This window comes from Brachyhypopomus gauderio, chromosome 13 (assembly GCF_052324685.1).
Source record: "Brachyhypopomus gauderio isolate BG-103 chromosome 13, BGAUD_0.2, whole genome shotgun sequence".
NCBI classification, from domain to species: domain Eukaryota; kingdom Metazoa; phylum Chordata; class Actinopteri; order Gymnotiformes; family Hypopomidae; genus Brachyhypopomus; species Brachyhypopomus gauderio.
This window is the reverse complement of record NC_135223.1, coordinates 10,883,276-10,910,708: the sequence shown is the minus strand read 5'-3', so window position 1 is coordinate 10,910,708 and position 27,433 is coordinate 10,883,276. Positions and strand designations below refer to the sequence as shown.

General features: G+C 40.7%; 2 protein-coding genes and 7 long non-coding RNA genes across 14 annotated transcripts in view; 2 read left to right on the top strand and 7 right to left on the bottom strand.

The window, feature by feature from the left end:
• On the bottom strand, nt 1-5,804 carry LOC143473947 (adenylyl cyclase-associated protein 1-like). 2 transcript variants are annotated; one of them, XM_076971167.1, is made up of 5 exons: nt 5,595-5,804; nt 4,419-4,596; nt 2,508-2,610; nt 1,990-2,090; nt 1-78 (listed from the first exon to the last, which is right to left on the bottom strand). In XM_076971167.1, the coding sequence occupies exons 2-5, from the start codon at nt 4,455-4,457 to the stop codon at nt 46-48; spliced, it is 276 nt and encodes a 91-aa protein (XP_076827282.1). In that variant the 5' UTR covers nt 4,458-4,596; nt 5,595-5,804; the 3' UTR covers nt 1-45. The 2 variants fall into 2 exon arrangements, with proteins under 2 accessions (XP_076827282.1, XP_076827283.1); XM_076971168.1 differs by lacking the exon at nt 5,595-5,804 and having other exon boundaries at nt 4,419-4,929.
• Nucleotides 5,805-7,156: 1,352 nt separating this feature from the next.
• LOC143473589 (uncharacterized) lies at nt 7,157-8,759 on the top strand. 2 transcript variants are annotated; one of them, XR_013120556.1, is made up of 4 exons: nt 7,157-7,569; nt 7,701-7,936; nt 8,353-8,537; nt 8,640-8,759. It is a non-coding gene; the product is annotated as an uncharacterized LOC143473589 (long non-coding RNA). The 2 variants fall into 2 exon arrangements; XR_013120555.1 differs by having other exon boundaries at nt 7,157-7,936.
• An 86-nt stretch (nt 8,760-8,845) lies between these two features.
• On the bottom strand, nt 8,846-10,525 carry LOC143473588 (uncharacterized). Its single transcript, XR_013120554.1, has 2 exons — nt 10,430-10,525; nt 8,846-10,186 (listed from the first exon to the last, which is right to left on the bottom strand). It is a non-coding gene; the product is annotated as an uncharacterized LOC143473588 (long non-coding RNA).
• Nucleotides 10,526-10,534: 9 nt separating this feature from the next.
• Nucleotides 10,535-11,408, bottom strand: LOC143473587 (uncharacterized). The gene is made up of 3 exons (XR_013120553.1): nt 11,247-11,408; nt 10,875-11,029; nt 10,535-10,668 (listed from the first exon to the last, which is right to left on the bottom strand). It is a non-coding gene; the product is annotated as an uncharacterized LOC143473587 (long non-coding RNA).
• A 1,573-nt stretch (nt 11,409-12,981) lies between these two features.
• On the bottom strand, nt 12,982-14,776 carry LOC143473616 (uncharacterized). Of its 4 annotated transcripts, none has more exons than XR_013120585.1 (5): nt 14,699-14,776; nt 14,509-14,567; nt 14,049-14,127; nt 13,727-13,941; nt 12,982-13,074 (listed from the first exon to the last, which is right to left on the bottom strand). It is a non-coding gene; the product is annotated as an uncharacterized LOC143473616 (long non-coding RNA). The 4 variants fall into 4 exon arrangements; XR_013120587.1 differs by having other exon boundaries at nt 14,509-14,570; nt 14,699-14,760; XR_013120586.1 differs by lacking the exon at nt 14,509-14,567.
• A 158-nt stretch (nt 14,777-14,934) lies between these two features.
• On the bottom strand, nt 14,935-16,031 carry LOC143474364 (uncharacterized). Its single transcript, XR_013120746.1, has 4 exons — nt 15,570-16,031; nt 15,229-15,312; nt 15,092-15,136; nt 14,935-14,987 (listed from the first exon to the last, which is right to left on the bottom strand). It is a non-coding gene; the product is annotated as an uncharacterized LOC143474364 (long non-coding RNA).
• Nucleotides 16,032-18,943: 2,912 nt separating this feature from the next.
• Nucleotides 18,944-20,085, bottom strand: LOC143473977 (uncharacterized). Its single transcript, XR_013120664.1, has 3 exons — nt 19,994-20,085; nt 19,627-19,872; nt 18,944-19,092 (listed from the first exon to the last, which is right to left on the bottom strand). It is a non-coding gene; the product is annotated as an uncharacterized LOC143473977 (long non-coding RNA).
• A 1,539-nt stretch (nt 20,086-21,624) lies between these two features.
• On the bottom strand, nt 21,625-23,176 carry LOC143473902 (uncharacterized). The gene is made up of 3 exons (XR_013120645.1): nt 22,683-23,176; nt 22,316-22,561; nt 21,625-21,781 (listed from the first exon to the last, which is right to left on the bottom strand). It is a non-coding gene; the product is annotated as an uncharacterized LOC143473902 (long non-coding RNA).
• Nucleotides 23,177-26,780: 3,604 nt separating this feature from the next.
• Nucleotides 26,781-27,433, top strand: part of LOC143473720 (uncharacterized) — a 40,588-nt gene continuing 39,935 nt past the window's right edge. Inside the window, exon 1 of the mRNA XM_076970829.1 lies at nt 26,781-27,421. The gene's annotated coding sequence lies outside the window, so the exon portion shown is untranslated. The remainder of the gene's footprint in view (nt 27,422-27,433) is intronic.

Below are 27,433 nucleotides of genomic sequence, written 5' to 3'. Positions count from 1 at the left end.
CTGTGTGGGCTCCTGGTGTGTGCTGACCATTTTGAGGAAGGTTCGCTAAACCTGCAGGGCGTTTTGAACCATCTCAGCCTGTTGAACGTAAACACATCCAAAAAAATGTCACGTTCAAATGTGGCACGTTCAAAACACAGCCACAAGCCCTGGTGGAGACAGAGCTACAAATTAAAGCTAATATTTCATCTGAAAGGCAGAATTTGCCAGAGGTGTGCTAAACCCAACACATACCTGTAAATCAAACCTTTAGACATACAGACTTGGAAGAGAAACGTACATTATGCTAACTGCCTTGCCAGCAATCAAACTACAGTAGTTAAAATAACACAATAAACACTCGTGTTCTGTGTATATTCAAAAACCTCCCCTTAGACCTGCATCTGTAGGGTTCTACATCATAATCAGCTCCGATTCAGGCTCTATACATGTTAGGTAAGGTGACAAGACTTTGTTCTGCACCATACACACTCACATTCTGGGTCAGGTCCAAGGGAGGCATGCCCTGTGTTTGGGAAAAGACCTCCTGTCACAGATCAGCGGAGCCCAGAGGCCTGTTTTACCATAAAAGGAGCTGACTATATGGGTTAAAGTCATTCTCCCACCCCTCGCCCATGATACTTGCCTTTTGCAGTAATTCCCACACTTCTGCACTGAAAAAATTGACTTTCTAAACAACCCCCAATTAAGAACTGCAACTGAAACTTTACTGGCTTTGTACATGAAAGCAAATGAGAAAACAATCATGGTAATAATTCTCTCTCTCATATATATATATATATATATATATATATATATATATATATATATATATATATATATATATATATATATATGAGTATGAGAGGGAAAGTCATCTTAAATTAATTCATCTAATATTTAATGTTCAATAAAACAAACATGCCCATTTCTACATTTCTAGTACCCACTATGGTCCTAAACACAGTCAGGATCTCACTGTTCTTTTTCATGTACACTTAGACCAGTGAGTGAATGTACGCAATTAACCACTTAACAATTAACAAACAAATGGCAGGGACTGAGTGTCCACTGAGAGCTCCTCAAAGGTCTAACAACTCTTTTCCACCAACTTCAATGCAAAACAGAGCTACCACCAGACTGCTAGTGGTCTTGATTTATCTTTTCTGTCGTCATATGACAAATTTCTCCAATGGCGTTGTGAGGTCATGATCTACCAGCAAATGTGAGAAGAAACCGTTAGTGATTCTGTGGGAGTGTAGTCACTATGTTTCGAGTGATGAATGATGGGGTTTATTTTAGAGATCCCCTACACAAGAGTTACCTCAGGGGATGTCTGTTGCAGTGTAGTTAACATGTCAAAACCACAGCCTGTGGTGGTAGCAGTAGTAGTAGTAATAGTAGTAGTAGTAATAATAGTAATAACAGTAGGCCTAGTCGTCATCTGTTGGAACTGTACTGTGATATGCCCAGATTCACTCACTATCCACTACCACCACTTGATTCTTTTCCCATCAGACAAAACATGCAGGATTAGTTAGGGAGAAGCTTTGTAAGCAATTGTTTTAGCACTTTTAACATCACATGAATTCAAGAGTTTTGTTTGCAGTATGTTTTGTGTGGTGTAGCATGTTTACAGGGTTGCCAACACACGCATTTGACCGTTTTCACACGCTCTCACGCCACACTTCCGATATCTCACGCCGAAAAAAAATATCCAGTTTATTTACCTCAGATCCACATATATGATTCAATACGTTACTAGTTCGCTAGCTCTGGCGCCATCCACCGGCGATATAACACTGAATCTGTGTCCATTTTACGTTCGCCCCCCCCGCTCAACAACTTTCGTTCACCACCCACCCCGCTCAACAAAATACACTCGCCACCGGCTCCAGGTTAAAATCTCACTCCAAGCGAACGTCAAAAGTTGGCAACCCTGTGTTTAGCTTTATGTAGGGGAGAAAGCACACACTCACACCCCACCCACAAACACAGCCCTGTACATACATGCTTTGCCACGTCGCCTCCAATAATCCAGCTGTTCTTCATGTATCCAGAGAGAGGGCCCCTCAGTAGATGGTCAAATGCTTCCATGCACTGGGACTCACCTTGAGGTTGAAACAAACATATATTACAGTGAAGGAATGTGCCATAAAAAACAGAGTGATACATCATCTGGCTAGCAAATAGCAGACCAGAACCGGTCCTTCATTGGTGTAAAAGAATGGTTCTGCTTGTGAAAACGCAGTTCCCATAGAGGCACAAAGTTAGCAGTCATTTTATTGCTCACTGAACAATAAATTATCGGTAAATTCATAACTCTTCAAGACAGTGTTTGTATTTGAAGGCTTGAGTGACTACTAATAAATACTAAATATTAGCTTGAGTGCGTAAAATCTGCAATGTCATCAAATGCAACATTTTAAGCCCTGCTTGCTTTGCAGTGAACAGAGCGGCCTGACAAACAGTCTAGTAGACCCCAGCCCTCTTAGCCGTTACGATACCATTGAGTCCATTGATGTTACCATTGGCCATATTCCCAAAGCAGCCTTGAAGCTTGGCTGAAACCACCTCGAGACGAATCACAGCTTGTTCCAGTCGCTCAATTAGTGCTTCCATGAGTGAAACCTGCAAGAGTAAAACCCGGCATGAGTGAAGTCTGCAAAGGTTAGAATTGAAGATGTCATCTAATTATTACCACTGAAAAGAACTCTCTCCACCTATGGTCATGGTGCCAACCTTAACTGTTAAGAAATTAAACTCCAAGTAAAACATTTCATAAAACTAATAAACATTTATACAAATATTTTTTTTAAATACATTGTATCTCACATACACAGCAGTGAGAAATTATGGTGTCAAAAGTGCATAATAAAATCAGAACCAGGTAATAAGTTAGTCCTATTAAATGACATTACTTTAAATGAATATCCCTAACTTTGTTTTGCCTAGTGTCACGGTCACAGCTCCGGACTCCTCCTTGTGGGCGTGTCGTTATGTCGTCTGCGTGCAGTTATGTCCATGTTTGTAGTTCCGTGGGTGTGGGTCGTTTGTGAGCGTGTTCGTAGTCTCACCTGTGCCTTGTCTCGTGATCACTGGGGAATGTGTTCATCACCTATTTAATGTGCGTTCGCGCAATGTCTCGTGCTCGTCTTTGTCTACAGTTCGTGCTTGAGTGAGCTACATGTTTCAGTGTGCTTGCGCTATCGCGCCGGACTTCACTTGTGTCACTAATAAACGTATGTCAGCACCAAAGCCTTCGTCGTGCCTGCCTCCGCCCTACTATGGCAGGCCGTTTTATCATAAAATGGGCTTCACCCCACTTACATTCCAGATATCTGTAACTACATTACAGATATCTGTATATTTAATTTAAAATATCTCTAATTATATTTTAACTAGGCAAAATGTCAATTTGAGATATCTCCAATTACATTCTGACTAGTATAAATTACGTCATATTTATGGCAAGCCGTTTTAGCTTTTATTCCTATTTTTCTTGATATCAAGAATTAAATTAATACATGTAAAAATTTAATTTTTGATATCAAGAATGTAATTCTTACATGTAAAAATTAAATTCTTACTAGTAAAAATTGAATTCTTACATGTAAGAATTACATTCTTGATATCAAAAATTAAATTTTTACATGTGATAATTCATGACTTTTCCAATTCATTTTGAATGGGGGAAACATTTTTACATGTAAGAATATCATTTTTACTAGTATAAATTAAATTCTTACATGTAAGAATTGTATTCTTACATGTACAAAAATAATTTTCACATGTAAGAATTCAATTTCTACTAGTAAGAATGCAATTCTTACATGTAAGAATTTAATTTTTACTAGTGAAAAATCAGAATAGAATTTTTACTAGTAAGAATGCAATTCGTGATATCAAGAATTAAATTTTTGATATCATGAATTTAATTCATGATATCAAAAATGTTATTTCTGATATCAACAATGTAATTCTTGATATCAAAAATTTAATTTTTACATGTGAGAATTCTTATCTTGATATCAAAAATGTTATTTTTACATGTAAGAATTTATTTCTTGATATCAAGAATTGAAATCTTACATGTAAAAATAACATTATTGATATCAAGAATTAAATTCATACATGTAAGAATAACATTTTTACTAGTATAAATCTATACAAATGAGCTAATGAAGCATGTGTATAAACTTATCCAATAGTGGCCCATTGTCACGATCTGTGGGAGTGGCTCCAAAGATCTAAGGTTGCCAAGTATGCAGCCATCTTTAATATGAGTGGTTCATGACAAAATGGCAATGGATTCAGTATCTTAATAGAAGCTTTCCATGTTTACAAAATTGTATGCATTTATGATAGCATACTTTTTTTTAGCCCTCATGTTGTCTTAAAATAATGTACACACATCCTGTCGTAAGAGCAAAAATTACCGTTGCAAGGAAAAACTCCAGGGATGGATTAGAACCCATGCTCCATTGGGCAGTCCAGTTAGTAGCAGTTCATTTTTATTGTTCAATATCCAGGCCGAGCAGTCCTGTCCAATGCAAATCCTACATTTTGCAGTGTGCAGTGTTGTGCATGTTTTCATGCAAAATGTGCTCACCTGGTCTGAAAAAACAAGTCAGGACATCGGCCACATCGGCATAAAATTTAAAATGACATTTTTTTGGAAGCATTATAGGCGTCTTGTGGAATACACACGACTTGAGTACAAGAAATTAAGAAGTATGATGCAACAACTGCAAAAGTCCATTCATCCGAGCATTTTGTAAAGTATCTGCTGCCTGTTTCCCAAGACGTGGACAGGCTTGTACTGGTTTACATTGTGGGTGATCTGCAGTGCTTTAAAAAATGAACTATGAATATGAACTACAGCAGGGGTCGGCAACCTATGGCACGCGTGCCACCGTTGGCATGCCGAGGCATAATCACTGGCACGCAGCACGCTGGACCAGCATCAGCAAAAAAATGATAAATTAATATAAATTATTATATTAATGGATTATACTTTCGCGAGTGACCGTAGCGCGTGACTCCGCACAACTCGTGCGCGAGCGGCAGAGGTGTTTATACTTGGCGTACTTGGCGATCGATCGCGATATAATACTTAATTTGTGTCCATTTACACCCCCCCCCCCTCCGCTAACAATTTACACTCGCCGCCATAGTGGCACACTCATTGACTAGACATGTTATAGTTGGCACGCCATGTCTCAAAGGTTGCCGACCCCTGAACTACAGTGAGTCCCAGCTTAACAACATGTCTGGTTAACGACGGACCGGAGTTACGATGACTTTTTTTTATTTTGCGCGGTGCGTGGAGGAGCAGTGGTAGCACAGTGGAGTGTTGCGGAGTGTTGTGTATGATACGCTCACGCTGTACGCACGCACAAGAACATTGTTAGTTTTTTCTATACTGTATTTACGATCAAAGTATATCTAAATCTAGGGCCACGCTTAACAATGAAAACTGCTTTACGACGGACTTTTCAGTCTCTAACCCCATCGTTATGTGGGGACTCACTGTAGCTCGTTTTCATTAGTATGAACTGAACTTTGAACTCATGTGAACTGGCACAAGACTGTGTGTGTGTGTGTGTGTGTACCTGAATATGAGACTGGTGGGTCAAAAATGACCTTACAAAAATCTTTGTACCCTGGAGTTGTACAGCTTTCATGAAAATATTAACAAAGGTTTTCTTCACTTTGTCCAATCTTTGAGACACTGTAGGAAAAGTAATCAAACTTCATGCTGAAAAAAGATCAATAAGGGGTTATATGCAGTCTCTTCAGTTAAATGTGGTGGCGGGTCATTTTGACGCTTAAGATAACAGAGCTTTTGATTTTTCTACTTGTAGCAAGTTGTCTGGCAACCTCCACGCGCGCAAGCCCCCATTACATTTCCCTATGAAGTAGCCTGACTCTCCTCATAATCTGTGATAAACCTAAATTGGCTGAATTTACAAGAGTTTAAGCCCACACTTAAAGTAAGGAGTAATCTTGTGTGTATGACACCATGAAGAAAGGAGCAAGCTCTACTTTTTCTTTTTTTGAAAACTAGACAATACTTGATGTGGTCTCTTTAAGAAAAGTGCAACGTTAACTAGCTCCGCCTTTGTATCCACATGCAAATCAAGCTAATTAACATTAGAACATGTAATAATTAAATTTTTACTAGTAGAAATTAAATTTTTACATGTAGGAATAAAATTTTTACTAGCAAGAATAAAATTTTTACTAGTAAGAATTCTATTCTTGATATCAAAAATATAATTTTCACTAGTAAAATTTATATTGTTGATATCAAAAATATAATTTGTACATGTAATAATTAAATTCTTACTAGTAGAAATTAAATATTTACTTGCAGAAATAACATTTTTACTAGTGAAAAATGAATTCTTACTTGAATGAATTTAATTTATGATATCAATAATTAAATTTGTACTAGTGGAAATTGTATTTTCACATGTATTAATTTAATTCCTGATATCAAGAAAAAAGGAATAAAAGCTAAAACGGCTTGCCATACATATTCACCATTGATTTGTATGGAGGCTCAAGTTCAAGATATCTGCAATTAATTACTGACTATCTGAAATGTACATTTAAGATATCTACAATTAAATTATGACTAGTCAAAAAGTCAATTACAGATATCTCGTTTTTTGTTCTGACTAGTCATTATTCTAATTAAAGATATCTTAAACATACTCATTATTTAAGATATCTTAAAAATATTTTTAGATATCTGAAACTAAGATTTGACTAGTGCAAATTAAATATCAGATATCTTGAAAGTAAGTAATGACTTATGGCAAGCCGTTTTAGCTTTTATTCCTTTTTTCTTGATATCGGGAATTAAATTAATACATGTGGAAATACAATTTCCACAAGTACAAATTTAATTATTGATATCATAAATTAAATTAATTCACGTAAGAATTCATTTTTCACTAGTAAAAATTAAATTTCTACTAGTAAAAATTAAATTTCTACTAGTAAGAATTTAATTATTACATGTACAAATTATATATTTAATATCAAGGATAGAATTCTTACTAGTAAAAATTTTATTCTTACTAGTAAAAATTCTATTTTTACATGTGAAAATTGAATTTCTACTAGTAAAAATTTAATTATTACATGTTCTAATGTAAATGAGCTTGATTTGCATGCGGATACAAAGGCGGAGCTAATTTACATTGCGCGCTTCTTAAAGAGACCACATGAAATATTGTCTTTCTTTTTTTTATACAGCTTGCACAGTGCTTATTTTTTATAGCTTCATACTACATATTTTAAGTGTGGGCTAATGTTAAACTCTGCCAATGGCCGACTTGGTTCTGTCACGTATTATGAAGAGAGTCAGACTTATTCATAGAAACGTCCAGCAAGGCAGTAATGGAGGCTTGCGTGATGTTGCTATTATTGATTCTCTCATTGCTAATCTACGTCGTATTGAAAATCATTTGAGTGGGGAAACGTTTGCAGAATTGTTTGAGAGTCTGACTACATTACAGTCTTCCATAACTGCTGATGTGCCAACTGCTTCGTACTCTGCACAGCGTAACAGCACTGGTAAGCAGCATTTAAGCACAATGTAGGCCTACAATATTAAGTTTAAATTTAATCTTTGAACTATAAGCTAGTTCTGTAATTATGTTTTGCACATTCCATTTGTTCAGTGTTGTTTGCACTGGCTATTCCAGGCTCCCGGGGTAGACCCAGAATTGATGTGTCAAGAGAACAGCTGGAACTCTTATTCAACCAAGGATTTAGGGCAAAAGCAATGGCACGGCTTCTTGGCTGCTCATCGTCTTTCATTTACAGAAAACTCAGATCTTTGGGAATTTCGATAAGGCAAAGATTTACTCCCATCAGTGACAATGATCTTGATCAGCATGTACGAATGCTCCATCAGCAACATCCAAGGGCAGGTTGTGAGGTAGGCTGTACTTTTTTGGAACTGAGCTATTAGACCGGGGTCGGCAACCTTTGAAACATGGAGTGCCAACTTTAACATGTCTAGTCAATGAGTGTGCCACTATGGCGGTGAGTTTAAATTGTAAATGGACACAAATTAAGTATTATATCGCGATCGATCGCCAAGTATAAACACCTCCGCCGCTCGCGCAGGTTCGCGCGAGTTGTGCAGAGTCACGCGCTACTGTCACTCGCGAAAGTATAATCCATTAATATAATAATTTATATTCATTTATATATATTTTTGCTGATGCTGGTCCAGCGTGTCGCATGCCAGTGACTATGCCTCGGCGTGCCAACGGTGGCACGCGTGCCATAGGTTGCCGACCCCAGATGAGTCAATGTTTGTCTGTGATCTAATGAGAACCGTCTTGGTAGATGATGAGGGGCTATCTTTCTGCTGCGAGTATACATGTACCTCGACATCGAGTGCGGGAGACACTGAACAGAATTGATCCAGCAGCAGCCGCACAAAGGTGGAGCAACGTTATTGCAAGGCGCACTTATCATGTACCATTTCCCAACAGTCTATGGCACATTGATGGATACATGCGCCTCATACGGTAAAATTTTATATAACTGAGTAATTAATTTGGTTTAATCATCTGATAACCCAACAATAAATCTGAGTTAGTATTAAAATGGTCCTGTCTTTTTTTTTACAGCTGGGGTATTGTGATACATGGTGGTATAGATGGATATTCACGGGTCATCACCTACCTGAATGCCAGTACTGACAACACTGCCCTGACAGTTCTAGCTCACTTTGTAAGGGCAAGTTGCCGGTGTGGACTTCCATCAAGGGTCAGATCAGACCATGGGGGTGAAAATACAATGGTAGCACTGTTAATGAACCTTTTGAATGGGGAAGGACGAGGGAGCCACATTACTGGGCTATCAGTTCACAATCAGCGAATTGAACGCCTCTGGAGGGATGTGTTCACACAAGTCATCCATTACTATTACAACTTGTTTTACTCTTATGAAGATGAAGGCCTTTTGGAACCAGACAATGAAATACATAAATACTCACTCCAAACAGTGTATCTTCCAGAAATTACAGAGAGATTGGAAACTTTCAGGAAGGCATGGAACAACCACAGCATGCGCAGTGAACATTCTCACACCCCTAACCAAATGTGGCTGGAGGGCATGATTGGCAGCCAGCAAGCAGACAGCACTGCAATCAACAATGTCTTTGGTGAGAATCCTTACAGTGAGGACAGCTTGGAAATACTGTTGGCACATCATGGTGTGCAGCTGGAGCAGTTAGAAGCCGAAGAGGAAGTCTTTGACCAGGCAGTAGTAGTGAGTCGACCACACATCGGTCTTAATCAAGAACAACAACGGACTCTTCAGGATGTTCTCACAGGAATTACAGACCTAAAAGACAAATACGTAACTTGCTGTAGAGAGATCACCACTATGCTTTCAGCCTAATGCTTTCTGAACTTTTAACTAAAAGTTTGATTGAAGAATGTGAAGACTATATAAAAAATGTATATTTTTATACATATACAAGAATATTGTATATACAGCAACAATGTGTAGTCCTGGTTGGGAAGCGAACAATAAGCAGATTGAAGAAAAATGGAAAACTCAATCATACTACATAGAGAAGCCATGTTAATTACAATAAAGATTTACTTAACTCTTGTTCTTCTGACATGTACATTGTGACAAAAATGTAAAACTGTAATGCCAATACAGAAACTCTTCCAAAGCTAAACAAATGTCAAATAAAATGTGAAAAATAAAAGAAAAAAATATTCTTTATCTCAACAACTTGTGTCAGTAATCCAATGCCTAAATATCTAAAACAGGCTCAATACTGAATCCTTAGACAGCACTTTTTTTTTTTTTTTTTGCAAAATGGCAAACATGAAATTTCTGTGAAACTTGATATGGAAATATTTCAGTCTCTCTTTTTCTAGCCGGCTGAAGCATGTTTGAGATATAATCTAAACCTTTCCAAATCCAAATGATCCAAGTACAGCATTGGTCATCAGATCAAGTAGCTCCCCTTCATTCTGTACACCACGGGGATGGAACAGTGTCATAGAGCAAGTTGAAGCATAAGGAAAACGACTTCCTCTTTCCTCCTGGTCATAAAACTGGATTTGAAGTCGCTGCGGAAAACCAAGAGGTGGTATTGCATCTGCTCCCGTGACAAACACCAATAGGTCCTCAAAGGTGAAGGGAGTTTCTTTTTCTGTTAAAATACAGACACACAATTGCATAAACGCCAAAACAGGAATATGTTTTTAATGCCATGACTCAGATTTAATGGCGTAAGCACTGTGTTTTAAAGGTGGCTCCACAATAAGATTCATGTTGATTTATTTATTTTTAACATAGCAGTACACATCTATTATATTAACGTTACAGGTTAAGACAAAGTACATAACTGCATAATCAATTTCATAATGACAATTGTGTGACAATTGATTTTGACCTTGCACACTGTTGAGAAGACACTCCCATGCAAATATAGTGTCCTCTTCCGCTTCCTTGTTGTTTGCCCCCTCATCACTCCAAAAGATATCAAAAAAACATCGGAAGGCTGCTCTTGTCAGTTGCTCCTCTGTATGTGTAAACAGGCACTGAAATGCTTTCCAGTATCTCTCCACAGTTTCCCAAAGTTTACCACAAGAGTTGATCCCTTGTTTAAACTGCTCCACCATGTTTGCAGTTCTGAAACATAAATGAAATAAATGATTAAAATAAAATCATGCATAGTGATAATTAGATGGAAGGATGTCACCAGTTAGTAAGGATCTGTCCATTGTTATCAATAAGCAATGATGTTAGTCAACAAAGCTTATTTACTATTAAAGCACAGATTATATAGAAATAGAAGACACAACACATTGAATCCGGGACAGCTCTAGGAATAATACCTGTGAAAGATAAAATGTTTCACAATTTGTGAGATGATCTGTGGAATATTAAGAACCTTGGCTTCATATACCCCTGGCACTCCACAGTCTGCAATCCAATCACCCAGACTCTCCTGCAGATCTTTCCAGTCCTCCTCAGTTTTACATTTTTCAATCTAAGAAGACAACACAAGAGAAACAAACTCCTGTTTATATCTTTACATTTCTATATACTGTAATATTTTGATGAGAATAACAATTAGTAATATTTAAAGTAATAGTTATTTTTCTCCCCTGTTAAAACATGTTAAAAATCTCCTCTTTAAAAAAATTACAACAAAGCAAAAAAAAAAAAAAAAAAAAAAAAAAAAAAACTGCATAGTGTCAGAATACCTGTTGAAGCTTGTCCTGCACAGAGTTGTCTGGCAAGCTGGCAATATCAAATCCTTCAAGATCTGGAGCCTGACCACACATTAACTGATAAAGGCTGGGATGTAATGCCTTAATGCTTGGTCCCCCATGCAACAGGGACCAGGCAATCAACTTCCCACCAGTATAATACTTTCCAGGGTTCCCACACCTTGGTTAACATCAAATTCAAGGACCTTTCAATGACTTTCCAGGACCAATGTCCTCAAATTCAAGGACCTGCACCTGGCACCATTTACCTACTGTTACCCCTGAATATGTTGTCAAAAAACAATGTTAATTCAATGCAAATTCAAAAGACCGAATGCCATTTTAAGTCATGCATCCTGAAATGTTCTGTGCATGACATTAAGCGCTGATTAAATGAAAACTTAATTCACACTCAACATGACTGGCAATTTAGCAGTGGACCTGTGAGAAGGTGACATTCACGTAAAGCGGCTACACATACATTAACTACATACAGGAAACACTAGCTTTCGGTGTTGAACAAACAAACAAATTTCTCTACAGGAGAATGACCAAACTTTTGCAAAGTAAAAGTCAGCATAGGCCCTGTAGAATCAATATAATTTTAAATGAACTTGTGCTGGCAAAATAATGACAAGTAGACAAATAGGCCTAATAACAATAATACACATATGCACATACATATACAGTACATACATAAAACAGAGGAGCAAAGCCATATAATGAGATTAGAACTATAGATTTCTAGAGAAATCTGGTGTGAGTTGATTCTAACATTTTACAAGTTTTTTTATCTACTTAATGAAGAGTAATATGAATTTAATTCATTCATAAAGAGAAAAGAAGGCTTTTAACCATTCCACTTACTGTAGTGAATGTGGTATTTTGCTAAAAGTACGACTACATTTATGGCATCAGAGAAATCTGAACTTACGTTTTCCACATAAAGTAAAATGGTATCAAAAGAAAGAATGTTAAGTTTGAGATTAATCGAGTTTCTAGTGTCCATGCAAAAACTTTGTGAATGTTAACATAAAAAAACAAATGCTCCTGGAATTCATCTTCTGACTTACAAAAGGTACATGAATCCACATAACGTTTAAATCTTCTTTCAAGAAACATGGCTATAGGATATATCTTATTTATTATCTTATTTATTATTTTGAAATGAGTCTTTTACTTCAGAAGATATGGGCCATTTGACAAGCCATTGTGGTTTTATAATTTGTATTAGGATGTTTCTTGAAATAATCTCTATTACATCTTTTGTCTCATACCATCAGTGATACTCTTGTTATTGAAGTCAACTAAGTTAGTCATTCACTTTTAACACGGGCATCGAAACAGTCAACTCTGAATATAAAATGACATTTTTGATTAATTGAATTAATGCTAAAGGAATCACTTTGCAGATGTTCTTAAAATCTTTATAACAACTATTATATCAGATCATATTTTTCAACAAAGGATGAGAAATTTAAAACATTATGACAATCTTTTTCATAGCAATCTTTTGTAAATATTGAGTTCCTACCAACTGTGCCCTATTATTCCTTGACTGTGGTCTTCATCCATGTGAAATTTCAAACCCACCCAAAATATTCAAGGACATTCAAGGACGGCCATCTTTTATGCCTGTTTTCAAAAACTTTCCAGGGCCTTGAACTTATTTCTTCAGATTCACAAACTTTCAAGGATTTCAAGGACCCGTGGGAACCCTGACTTTCCCTTTTCTAGGGCTGCCTGATCATAAGAAAAAAAAAGGTTGCCTGGCTGTCCCTCGAAAATGCCCAAAGTAGACTGCACGTCCTTCATTAAAAGCCTACCAAGAAACAAAAGGAAATTACAGCATAAAATTTTTTTCAAATACAGCATAAAATTAACTCAATAAAACATACAACTGGGTCATCTCCAGTAAAACAATAAGAACATGGCAAAGAATATTATTTCTATCTAATGGTCCTAAATATTGGCCCCACCATTTAGGAGGGCATGTTTAAAATACTACTGATGCTCCACAATGATAAAATAAACCATTGCTAATTCACCAGTTTCTCTGGTTTTGCATGTATTTCTTCCTTACACTTGCACGTAAAGTGCATTCATTTTGGCAAAGGTCAGAGTTTAATCTTCCAATTGCCCTTCTGATGGGGCAATTTTGGTGGATGCTTTGTTTTTTTTTTTTTACATCTTTTAATTTATTTTTAACCCCACTTTATATATCAGAGCTTTTCTCAAGCTCATATGGGTTTGCATATGATATCATTTCCATCTAATCTTCTCAGCAATATGTCCAGAAAAATTATCTGCTTGTTCCTAATGCCACTATAACCGTGAATGAAATAAATGAAAAGGTGGTCACTGTACATTAGATGGTTAAAAATGATAATTCATAACTTTTTTAAATGATAGTTTTCCAGTATGACGCGTGCAAAACAAAAAGAAGACTTAATTAATGGTAATGTAACTCCAACCTGAAGAATTCTCTTGTGGGCCCTCCAAAATCATCAGCCATCTCACCCACAAATTCAATCCGTGGACATTTGTGCCAATCAAAATAGCCCTTGTTCAGAGCTGTGATGGCACTGTGTAGAATTCGCCTCCTTCTTGCCACAACTATCAGTGTAGAATGCTCACTGATGTTTTCCTTCCTGAATTCTCCAATGATATCAGCAAGGTTTTCCACTTCCTTTAAACAAGAAAAAATAACCATAACAGAAGCAACTTTAAATTTCAGTTTAACTTCTTCTAGCATGCAATCATGCACTGTGGATACAGCGACATTTTTCAACTCACGTTAGATGGACTATATGGACGTTTTGGAGACGACAGCATTTGGGTGTCCTCATCAGGTTCACTGTCTTGTAATATCTCACTGCATGTACAAAAAAGAAACAAAACAAAAACCCATATTGCTATATTTAGCTCTACATCCATTTACACACATGGTGCGTCAAAAAACATTACCTTCAGTTTTGCAGAAACATTTAAACTTTGATTCAGCAAGACATGGACTTCTGTATAAGCTGAAGACAAATCTCACACTGATCTGTGAATGACCACTATTCTCCCAATTCTTTAGAAACAGTGAGCTCTCTAAACAAAGATAGGTGAAATTAAGTTACTGATATTTAGTGGGAATGTTATAACACTACACCTAGTGCTCTTTCAATTATATGGAATTTCAATGTTTTAGTGTCAGTTCACAAAGAACAATGATAGCCTTTATAGCTCAGGGTTATAAATGTTTGAGAACCTGATTGCTGTGAACTGACTGTGGGACACTCCTACAGTTGTTGGAAAGCTCCCGTGTATCTGCTTGAAAAGGTTTTGACATAACAAAGGAGTCTGCATTATAAACACAAAGCAGACCTGCTGCATATTTACTAACAAAGTAATAAACATGGGTATCAATGTGTCTAAATACTCTCATAACTGGGACTCACAGGAGAGCTTGCCACTGGATAATGCTCAAGTGTCACTTCCAGTGTACTCTCAGAAAGCAAAGACTGGCCAGTCCTGTTGAGATGGGTACAAAAAAAATTGAAATGCCCGCACTCTCTGATGAAAAACAATATAGGTTAAAGTAACATCAAAAGAGTCTTACAATCAACTAAATTTAACTAGTAATAGGAATGTAATAGAAGTTAAAAAAACACTGCAATCTGAACATGAGCAATATCGGTTCTGAGTAGTTGTTTCTCCTTCAACTGGCTGATTTGTTCTGTAGAACACCTGAATCAACGGATGGTGAACAAACAAACAAAAAATGTTAAAAAATAATTTAAATGTTTATAAAAAGAAAATGCATGAAACGTTTCAAGCAAATGTGTAATTACCTCAGGAGTGCCTGCATTTACATATATGTAGCCTCTATTTCCATCCTACATCAAACAGCACTGTTAAATATACATTTTTCTACAGATTTACATTATTTATAAAATGTCAATATAATGTGTTCATAGATGTAGCTTACCACCTCATCTGTCAGGTCAACAATATTACTCTCTACTGATGTCACTGCACTTCTAACCATTTCAGAATGCACATTGAGAGAGACCTGTAAGAATTATTTCAATAATGTTTCATGCCTAGATATTTACCTCATAAAGGAATTAAGAAATCAAATTTTAACATACCGGTAATTAGGTTAAACAACTACAAATTATACCACTACTTATTAGTTGACTGAGAACTACCCTTATCCTAATATTCCTAATCTATGGAATATTTCCCAATAAGTTCCCTTCAATAAATATTAGTACTTGACTTAGCTTCTACCAGGTATAGCTGTGAAAGAACTGGACTGCATCTTACCACGGCTGCAGAACTAACACTTGATCTTCCTTCACTACTCTCATTCAGTGATTCTCCATCCTGCATGAACATTTTCAGTATTTCATAATCAAGTTGCTCATGCAAAATAAAACAGATCACTGACACATGTTAATACGAAGCTGCTGAATAACAGTTTTGCATATTAAAAGTTCACTTTAATAAAAGATGCAATGTAATCAATCAGAACTCACCTGTCTAGATAGCGATAAGTTTGAATTGGGCAGTATATAAAGTCTGCTTCTTCCAATTTGTCGCTTCAAGTCTTTGACGGAGTTGGCCTGGACAACTAGCAGTTTCTTTGCTTTTGTAGCTCTGGCAAGACGAAAGCCGGTCACATTTAGGCTTACGCTCTCAAAGCTTTGGCAGATGAATGTATTGAGTTCTGCCAAGGACCATGACAAATCAACGGTCTTATGCTCATGACCTAAGTCACTGTTCCCGCTTCCTGTAAAAAGATGACAGGATTAGTAAAGGGAAATGTTACAACATGAGCAACACAAAAGTCTAAATGCCTTTACACTTTCATGTAATCAATTACAGCTTCTTGTGACGCTGGGGTGCTGGAGCAAGGACGAGACACGAGTCCAGGTCTCCGGTCCAAACGACACGTTTTATTTGTGAATAATAGCGCAATGGCGCACAGAAAACAAACACAGGCACACAACGTGCAGACTATAGACAACGACGAGCACAGGACACTGCGCGAGCGCACATTAAATAGACAAACCACATTAACCCCAGGTGATTACGAGACGATTCACAGGTGAGACGGATTATCACATGACATAGCTATCACCACGAAATATCCACAGACGCAGACGATGCACGTAGACTACGTAAACACACGCCCAAAAGGGAGGGGCCGGGGTCCTCAACGTGACAGACGCCCCCTCCAAGGGCACTACCCGTCCCGGGGTGCCAACAGGACCGAGTGCCCCGAACCCACGACGATGGGCGGATCCGACGCGCTCAGTCCTGCGTCTGGGAGGTGACTGCCCTTGGCGAAGCGTCCATCACGAATCGCCTAGCACACCTTCCCTGGGAAGACGGGGGAAAAGACGTTAAACACATTCAACGGCACATTCACAAACACACAAACAGGCACGCTCACACACAGAGGAATAAACGGGAAAAGGGGATTTGACACACAGACGGGAACACTCACAAACATTGGGACTGACAAACAGGAAACAGGCACCAGGCTTCGCGCCAGGAGGAGCGCGAGCAGGGGAGAGAGATCCGGCGCTGCTGGTGCTGCAGTGGGCAGTCCTCCTCCTGCTTTCGCTGCGTTCCCTCCACCGGGTGCAGCGCGGCGGGCTGACGAGCCCGGTGCGGCGCGGCGGGCTGACGATCCCGGTGCGGCGCGGCGGGCTGACGCGCCAGGTGCGGCGCGGCGCGGCGGCCTGACGCGCCCGGTGCGGCGCGGCGTGCTGACGCGCCCGGTGCGGTGCGGCGGGCTGACGTGCCAGGTGCGGCGCGGCGGGCTGACGCGCCCGGTGCGGCGCGGCGGGCTGACGCGCCCGGTGCGGCGCGGCGGGCTGACGCGCCCGGAGCCGCGCGGCGGTCGTACGCGCCCCTTGCAGCGCGGCGGACGGACTCTCCCCTCGGCTGGCCCTCTGGGATGTCCACCTCCATATCCTCCGTCTCGCTGCCACGGCTCCATTCCATGGGCTGCTCCGGGCTGCCACCCCGGGAGCACTCCATGCTCTCTCCTCCTGAGCGATCCGCGGACGGGGTCCATCTCCCCTTTACAGTCCCCGCAGAACACTCAGAGGAGGGTGGACCGTCCTCCTCCTCCGAGCACAGTTCGCTGTCCGTGTACTCAGAGACGCCTGAGTACACGGACAGAGGACGGTCGTCTTCCTCCCCGCCCTCTATGACGGAAGAAGGACCTACGGGCGGAGGGGGATAGTCCTCTTCCTCGGACTCCTCCTCCTCCTCCTCCCCGTAGTCTACGGTGGAAGCGTCGTCGAGCGACGGGGGGTAGTCCGCTCCCTCTCCACCGTAGTCCACGGTGGACGCGTCGTCGAGCGAGGGGGGGTAGTCCGCTCCCTCTCCACCGTAGTCCACGGTGGACGCGTCGTCGAGCGAGGGGGGGTAGTCCACTCCCTCTCCACCGTAGTCCACGGTGGACGCGTCGTCGAGCGAGGGGGGGTAGTCCGCTCCCTCTCCACCGTAGTCCACGGTGGACGCGTCATCAAACGACGGAAGGTAGGCGGCTACCACCTCTTCCTGCTCCTCCCCCTCGCCAGGGGAATCCCCCTCACCGAACTCCTCCTCCGGGGTTGACGCGGTAGCGCTGACGGTGCAGGTGTCTACCCTCTGAGACGAGAGGGCGTGGGGAGGAGACACGTGTCTGTCCAGCCAGCCCCTCACTGCTTCCTGGCGGAACACCACCGCCCATTCGGGGCTGGAGGTCTCCCGAGCCATCTTTAGCAGGGCGGCGCACTGCGGGTCTCGTTCCAGCTGTCCTGGCGTTGGCGCGGCGTCGCGGTGCGGGGGTGTTCCCTCCTCCTCACCGCAGGGAGGGTCCTCCCCGAGCTCGCCCTCTGATGACGTCCCTGTCTCGCCATAGAGCTCGGGGACGCTGACCCGTATAGGCGAAAGCTCACGGGCAGGCGAGGGATGTCTCTCCCGCCACACCCGTGCAGCCGTCTGGCGATACTCTGCTGCCAGCTCGGGTATGGAGGTCTCCCGAGCTGCGCACAGCAGGTACGCGCACTCCGGGTCTTCCCTGAGCTGCGCCAGTGTCGGCGAAACCCCGCGGCGTGGGGAAGAAAACGAAGAGCGGGGATGCCGCTTGTTAGGCTTCTTGCCCTTCTTGGGCTTGCTTTTGTAGCCCGGCATGATGGGTGTCTCTGGTCGGCTCGTCGTTCTGTGACGCTGGGGTGCTGGAGCAAGGACGAGACACGAGTCCAGGTCTCCGGTCCAAATGACACGTTTTATTTGTGAATAATAGCGCAATGGCGCACAGAAAACAAACACAGGCACACAACGTGCAGACTATAGACAACGACGAGCACAGGACACTGCGCGAGCGCACATTAAATAGACAAACCACATTAACCCCAGGTGATTACGAGACGATTCACAGGTGAGACGGATTATCACATGACATAGCTATCACCACGAAATATCCACAGACGCAGACGATGCACGTAGACTACGTAAACACACGCCCAAAAGGGAGGGGCCGGGGTCCTCAACGTGACACTTCTACTCCTTATATTATTGTATACTCCTTCTACTATTATGTTAACTGTAATGTAAAGCAGAATGAATGATTGTAGCAAATCATAGTGGTATTCCCAAGTACCAGTGTATCAAAAAATATTGCTGATGACAATAAAAAAGAAAACAAAAATCACCATACCTAAACCAGATTTCTCAAGTTCCTCTGAATCCTGTGAACTGGGTATAGTGGTTTGGTTAGGATCCTCTAACAAGAAAAGCTTCACCTGCCATTTAAGCCCAGGCTTTCTCCCACGTCGACGTCCATCACCTGTTGTTCATAATATTATTTTTGCTATTGCAAGACACATGACATAATAGGCATGTTTGTAATAACCATAAGACATGTTCAGTCAGTTTTGCTCACCAGCTACAGATCACAGATAAGGATCCATTTGTAGTGTATTTACTTATACGTTAAACATTGTACTTAAAGTTACCTCCATTTACTGGTTATATTCAGACATAATGAACATAGCTAACACTGCCAAGAAATAGAACATATTAGCTCGCTCTTTGGCGATCATATGTGGATTTGTACTAACTAGCTAAAATACGTGGATTTGTGTTAACTAAGCTAAAATATGTGGATTCGCGCTAACTAACTAACTGACCTGGGGTGGGTTTCCCGAAACGTTCGTAGCGCGTAGTCTTGCAAAAGTACTTCTTAACCTCGTATGAAACGTACGAGGTTAAGAAGTACTTAGCGCTACGAACGTTTCGGGAAACCCACCCCTGGATTTGTCAAAGCTAACTAATGTAAGCTGCCATAACTGGATTTGTGCTGACTAGCTAGCAAACCTACCTAGATTCATAGAACTGTTGCGACGGCGTCGGGAAAATGAGCTCCGTACATTAGACAACAGATTTGATTCCGTGTTTCTGCCAGAGGAAAGTTGTCTTCTTGCTGCCGCAACAGCTCTATATACTCTTGTAAAATCAGTAGAGTGCTCTGTGTTGGAATGATTCTCACCTCCACCTGACATATTGCAAAATGGCTAATTACCGACATCCCATCATTAGCGCAGTGGGAGCATGGTTGCCAGACAACCTGCTCCGAGTGGAAAAATTAAAAGTTCTTTAAGACAAAAGGCTAAAAGAATACACGCTATCATAAATGCATATAATATTATAAACATGAAAAGCTTTTATTAATATATAGAAACCATTACCCTTTTATTATAAACGATTCAAATATCAAAGACAGCTTTTAGGTGTAAGCAGTGGGGTGATCGGTCTTTCGCGGTAGCAGGTCCTATTGTGTGGAATGCCTTGCCTACTGTTCTACGCCTGAGTACACGGACAGAGGACGGTCGTCTTCCTCCCCGCCCTCTATGACGGAAGAAGGACCTACGGGCGGAGGGGGATAGTCCTCTTCCTCGGACTCCTCCTCCTCCTCCTCCCCGTAGTCTACGGTGGAAGCGTCGTCGAGCGACGGGGGGTAGTCCGCTCCCTCTCCACCGTAGTCCACGGTGGACGCGTCGTCGAGCGAGGGGGGGTAGTCCGCTCCCTCTCCACCGTAGTCCACGGTGGACGCGTCGTCGAGCGAGGGGGGGTAGTCCACTCCCTCTCCACCGTAGTCCACGGTGGACGCGTCGTCGAGCGAGGGGGGGTAGTCCGCTCCCTCTCCACCGTAGTCCACGGTGGACGCGTCATCAAACGACGGAAGGTAGGCGGCTACCACCTCTTCCTGCTCCTCCCCCTCGCCAGGGGAATCCCCCTCACCGAACTCCTCCTCCGGGGTTGACGCGGTAGCGCTGACGGTGCAGGTGTCTACCCTCTGAGACGAGAGGGCGTGGGGAGGAGACACGTGTCTGTCCAGCCAGCCCCTCACTGCTTCCTGGCGGAACACCACCGCCCATTCGGGGCTGGAGGTCTCCCGAGCCATCTTTAGCAGGGCGGCGCACTGCGGGTCTCGTTCCAGCTGTCCTGGCGTTGGCGCGGCGTCGCGGTGCGGGGGTGTTCCCTCCTCCTCACCGCAGGGAGGGTCCTCCCCGAGCTCGCCCTCTGATGACGTCCCTGTCTCGCCATAGAGCTCGGGGACGCTGACCCGTATAGGCGAAAGCTCACGGGCAGGCGAGGGATGTCTCTCCCGCCACACCCGTGCAGCCGTCTGGCGATACTCTGCTGCCAGCTCGGGTATGGAGGTCTCCCGAGCTGCGCACAGCAGGTACGCGCACTCCGGGTCTTCCCTGAGCTGCGCCAGTGTCGGCGAAACCCCGCGGCGTGGGGAAGAAAACGAAGAGCGGGGATGCCGCTTGTTAGGCTTCTTGCCCTTCTTGGGCTTGCTTTTGTAGCCCGGCATGATGGGTGTCTCTGGTCGGCTCGTCGTTCTGTGACGCTGGGGTGCTGGAGCAAGGACGAGACACGAGTCCAGGTCTCCGGTCCAAATGACACGTTTTATTTGTGAATAATAGCGCAATGGCGCACAGAAAACAAACACAGGCACACAACGTGCAGACTATAGACAACGACGAGCACAGGACACTGCGCGAGCGCACATTAAATAGACAAACCACATTAACCCCAGGTGATTACGAGACGATTCACAGGTGAGACGGATTATCACATGACATAGCTATCACCACGAAATATCCACAGACGCAGACGATGCACGTAGACTACGTAAACACACGCCCAAAAGGGAGGGGCCGGGGTCCTCAACGTGACACTTCTACTCCTTATATTATTGTATACTCCTTCTACTATTATGTTAACTGTAATGTAAAGCAGAATGAATGATTGTAGCAAATCATAGTGGTATTCCCAAGTACCAGTGTATCAAAAAATATTGCTGATGACAATAAAAAAGAAAACAAAAATCACCATACCTAAACCAGATTTCTCAAGTTCCTCTGAATCCTGTGAACTGGGTATAGTGGTTTGGTTAGGATCCTCTAACAAGAAAAGCTTCACCTGCCATTTAAGCCCAGGCTTTCTCCCACGTCGACGTCCATCACCTGTTGTTCATAATATTATTTTTGCTATTGCAAGACACATGACATAATAGGCATGTTTGTAATAACCATAAGACATGTTCAGTCAGTTTTGCTCACCAGCTACAGATCACAGATAAGGATCCATTTGTAGTGTATTTACTTATACGTTAAACATTGTACTTAAAGTTACCTCCATTTACTGGTTATATTCAGACATAATGAACATAGCTAACACTGCCAAGAAATAGAACATATTAGCTCGCTCTTTGGCGATCATATGTGGATTTGTACTAACTAGCTAAAATACGTGGATTTGTGTTAACTAAGCTAAAATATGTGGATTCGCGCTAACTAACTAACTGACCTGGGGTGGGTTTCCCGAAACGTTCGTAGCGCGTAGTCTTGCAAAAGTACTTCTTAACCTCGTATGAAACGTACGAGGTTAAGAAGTACTTAGCGCTACGAACGTTTCGGGAAACCCACCCCTGGATTTGTCAAAGCTAACTAATGTAAGCTGCCATAACTGGATTTGTGCTGACTAGCTAGCAAACCTACCTAGATTCATAGAACTGTTGCGACGGCGTCGGGAAAATGAGCTCCGTACATTAGACAACAGATTTGATTCCGTGTTTCTGCCAGAGGAAAGTTGTCTTCTTGCTGCCGCAACAGCTCTATATACTCTTGTAAAATCAGTAGAGTGCTCTGTGTTGGAATGATTCTCACCTCCACCTGACATATTGCAAAATGGCTAATTACCGACATCCCATCATTAGCGCAGTGGGAGCATGGTTGCCAGACAACCTGCTCCGAGTGGAAAAATTAAAAGTTCTTTAAGACAAAAGGCTAAAAGAATACACGCTATCATAAATGCATATAATATTATAAACATGAAAAGCTTTTATTAATATATAGAAACCATTACCCTTTTATTATAAACGATTCAAATATCAAAGACAGCTTTTAGGTGTAAGCAGTGGGGTGATCGGTCTTTCGCGGTAGCAGGTCCTATTGTGTGGAATGCCTTGCCTACTGTTCTACGTTCCATCACTGATCTGCCAATAATTAAAGCCAAACTTAAAACACACGTATTTAGGATGGCTTTCAACATCGAATTATTTGCAAGTTGTATCATTACCAACTGCACACAGATGTTATCTTTAAGATCATACAAATTGATTATTGATTTCTATTGTGTACAGCGCTTTGGTCAACTCAGGTTGTGTAAGGCGCTATATAAATAACTGATGATTGATTGATTGATTGATGCAGACTTGGCAACCTTGCATCTTTGGAGGCACTCCCACAGACAGTGACAACAGGCCACAATTGGATAGGTTTAAAACAGACGCTTCATTTACTCATTTGCATAAACGTGTACTAGTAAAAATTTTATTCTTACATGTAAGAATTCAATACTTGATATCAAAAACAAAATTCCCACATGTAAAAATAACATTTTTGATATCAAGATAAGAATTCTCACATGTAAAAATTCAATTTTTGATATCAAGAATTACATTGTTGATATCAGAAATAAAAATTTTTATATCGGAAATGTAATTCCTGATATCAAAAAATACATTTTTACATGTAAGAATTTAATTCCCACATGTAAGAATTAAATTAATGATATCAAAAATATAATTCTTGATATCACGAATTACATTCTTACTAGTAAAAAATCAATTCTGATTTTTCACTAGTAAAAATGTTATTCTTACATGTAAAAATGTTTCCCCCATTCAAAATGAATTGGAAAAGTCATGAATTCTTACATGTAAAAATTTTATTTTTGATATCAAGAATGTAATTCTTACATGTAAGAATTCAACATTTACTAGTAAGAATTTAATTTTTACATGTAAGAATTCCTTTCCTGATATCAAAAATAAAATTTTTACATGTAAGAATTACATTCTTGATATCAAGAAAAATACGAATAAAAGCTAAAACGGCTTGCCATAATGACTAGGCAAAACAAAGTTAGGCATATCCAGAACTGTATTTTTGACTAGTCAAAAGTCATTTAAAGATATCTACAAATAAATTGCAGATATCTTGAACATTTTTTTATCTAGACGTTTTTTTTTATTTCTGTTATCTTGAATAATTATTCTGACTAGTCGGAATGTGTTTGTAGATATCTTCAATAATCATTTTGTCTAGTCAATACGTCCCAGATTTACGTAGCATTTTGGCGCCAAGCTTGGCACTCTTTGTATTTGCTAATCTAGGGTGACCAGATTTGGGTTTCTGAAAAGGAGGACACATTTTTTGCCGGGGTCATCGGTGTATCGGTGTTTGATATGACACAAATGACATAGTGTCTGTGTAAAAATTGCATTTATTGAACAGCACAAAACAACATAGTACCTGCCGTACACATCAAGCACTCCTCATACGGATCACGACCCTGGCGAAAGCACAGGAATTTTTTCTTTAACGCCGTAAACGTTCACTTTCGTTTCGGCTTTGCCGCAGAACCGGCGGACACACGTGCTTTCGCTTCGGGGGTAGACTGGCAGGCCCACGCTTTCTTCTTCACACACACACACACAATGTAAAGTAGATAGATTTGAGGAGAAGTACGTGACTAATTTGCGCTACAGAGAAACCTGGAATGAAGTGGAATGGAACGGAGTGGCAATTCTAATCACAATGACTGTACATGTATTTTGTTTGAGGAAGTCGAACAAAATCCCGGACGATTTTGAAATTCCCCCCGGACATTTTTTAGGTCTCAAAAGTAGGACATGTCCGGGAAAAAGAGGACATCTGGTCACCCTAGCTAATCAGTGGTCTGTACGCGATGTCAGGACAGTCGAACTCGCATTCTCGTGTTTTTAATACGATTTTTAGTGCCGCATAATCCATACTGTTGAGATCTTTCAAGATTGTGCCATTTTTCACGACGCTGAAGTTGGTTACTTATTCGCAGTTTGAGATTCGTTTGGTTACTTATTCGGCGGCTTAAGTGGTTCCTTATTCAAAAAGGGTGTGTTCACGATGCGTGTTTGCAGCCCGCTTTGTTTAAAAGCGATAGATTAAACAAATGAGCGTAGGAGCAAACATTTAAGAGGTTATTGTTTCCCATACTGATTTTGTGAATGTAGAAAAAAAATAAAAATTTAATGAAAGCATTCCTTTTGTAAATGGTTTCTATTTCAAGTTGTTCCAATTGTACCCGATTTGTACATGATGATTAAATTCGCCAGCATTTCTAACGTAAGGAAACATATTCTTAGATTTGAAAACTAAAAACACAGAAATGCTGTTCTAGAACACAAATTAATCGGAAGAAGAAATACCAGCACACAACATGGCATATTGAGCAGTGGGCATAGGTTAACGGATTTAAAGGGGCAGTTTCAGAGGCTTATTGAAGCCCTTATTGATGGTGGGCCAGAGAAATAACAAATGCATCATGAAGAACAGGTCACTCTAAGAGGAACCTGATTTTAGCCTGATCCAACATCATTTAATACCTCAAATCTATCTGGAAACACGGCATATTGAGTAGTTAAGCACACAGAAAGCGCACTAAAATGATTCTTTTCAAGAACAGCTAACGCCATTTTAGCCACCCAAAATTCCACAGGCAGCAGTTTCGACGACTCAGCGACATTGCAAAAGGGGCGTAATGCACGCACTTCTTTAATTCAGATATCTAAAAATGTCATTGTTACGTCCAGTTCCGCCCTCTTCCCTGGTCCCGCCTAGTTTCCCTGTTTCTGTGCTTTCCCTCATGTCTGCCCCGCCCCCGTCTTGAGTGCCCACACCTGAATCTCGTTTCACTCCCCTGTTCAGAGTATATCATCCCATCTGTTTCAGTCCTCCGTGTCGGTCATTGTGTTTCGTGAGTACTCTGTGGTCTAGTTCCATGTTTCCCCCTTTTCCTGACTTGGTTCTCCTTTCTGCTAATGTTCTAGTTGTGCTCTGTGTCTGTTTCTGGCCTCCTGTTCAGTCTCCCTGTGTTCGGTAGTTCCCTTCTGTGGTTTTGTTTCATCTGCCAGTGTTTGCTTAGTTAGTCCTTTAGCCTTGTCTTTCGTGTCATGTTCACCGTTTATTGATAGAGGCTGTCTGTTTGACTTTACAGTTGTTTTGTATTTGTACCATGAGTGTTTGTAGCTAATTGTTTGGTACTCCGTGGTTTCTAGTTCTGTCGTATGGTATGTGTGTCTTCGTAGTTTATCATGATTAGTTCTGTCTCTTGGTGGTTCTGTCGTCATCTGGTTGGTTGTTACGTGGTGTTCTGTTGTGTACATTCTCCTGTGCTTTGTAGTTCTCGTCAGTGTAGTCTGTCTCTTGTTTTGTTTAATAAACTACCTAAGAACTTGCATTTGCGTCACGCCTAACCCCTTGATTCGTTAGTCATTTTGACTAGTCATAATTACGTTAAAGATATCTTAAATAAGAATTACGGATGTGTGACTCATAAAATGACGAATCCAGTGACGTCATTTTAGATATCTTAAAAGCCGTTTTGATCCGTCAAATTGAAATTGCAGATATCTTGAATTGTTCTTCTTACTAGGTAGAATGCAAATGTAGATATCTTGAATTGTTATTCTGGATAGTCAAATTGTAATTGTTATTAGTCAAAACTAATATTTAGATATCCAGAATGTAATTACAGATAATCAGACGAAGCCCATTATATGTTAAAACGGCCTGCCATATGCCATATCCCCCCAGCATCACACCTAGTTATTACTTACTTTCAAGATATCTGATATTTAATTTGCACTAGTCAAATCTTAGTTTCAGATATCTAAAAATATGCTTAAGATATCTTAAATAATGAGTATGTTTAAGATATCTTTAATTAGAATAATGACTAGTCAGAACAAAAAATGAGATGTGTAATTGACTTTTTGACTAGTAATAATTTAATTGTAGATATCTGAAATGTACGTTTCAGATAGTCAGTAATTACTTGCAGATATCTTTAACTTGAGCCTCCATGCAAATCAACGGTGATTATTACATAATTTATACTAGTTAAAATATAATTAGAGATCTTAAATTAAATATAATACACGGGCATACTGCCTGTATTGCTGTATTGTAAGGTTGACTTCTAACAACACAGCAAAAAAACTATGTAATTGACGTAAAATGATTTATACAAAGCATTAAAGTCATGTAGTTCTTTTGAGAAGTGACTGCCTATTTCAAAGGCAACAGATGTTCATTTGTAGTTCTAACATATTTAGGGTGTTTTTTACTCACTTTTTTCTCTCCCAACGTTATTCATTTACAGCTTAAAAAAGTATATTATGCAAATTAGGTAATGACGTCATTTAGCGACTTCTAGCGACTTTTAGGACAGCCAATAGCGACTTTCCTTACTGAGGAGTTGGCAACGCTGCTCTTACAGACAGAGAAGAGACTTTGATAAATCAACGTACGCAGCAGTCGGTGCGTGCGGGAGAGTGAAAAAGATTGAGTATCAATATTTTTACACGAGTATTGCTCAAAATTAATACCAGCGTTGGTATCGATATTTGGATCGATCCACCCACCTCTACCTACCATCACCATCGGACATTACAGACCACAAGTTTTCTTATTCTCAATATCAGCATCGGGCGTTTAGTGGAGTTGCGCCTATTGTTTCCTGTGTTAAGTGTTTGGAAGTGTTGGACTACTGGTTGACCTGTAAGTACTTAA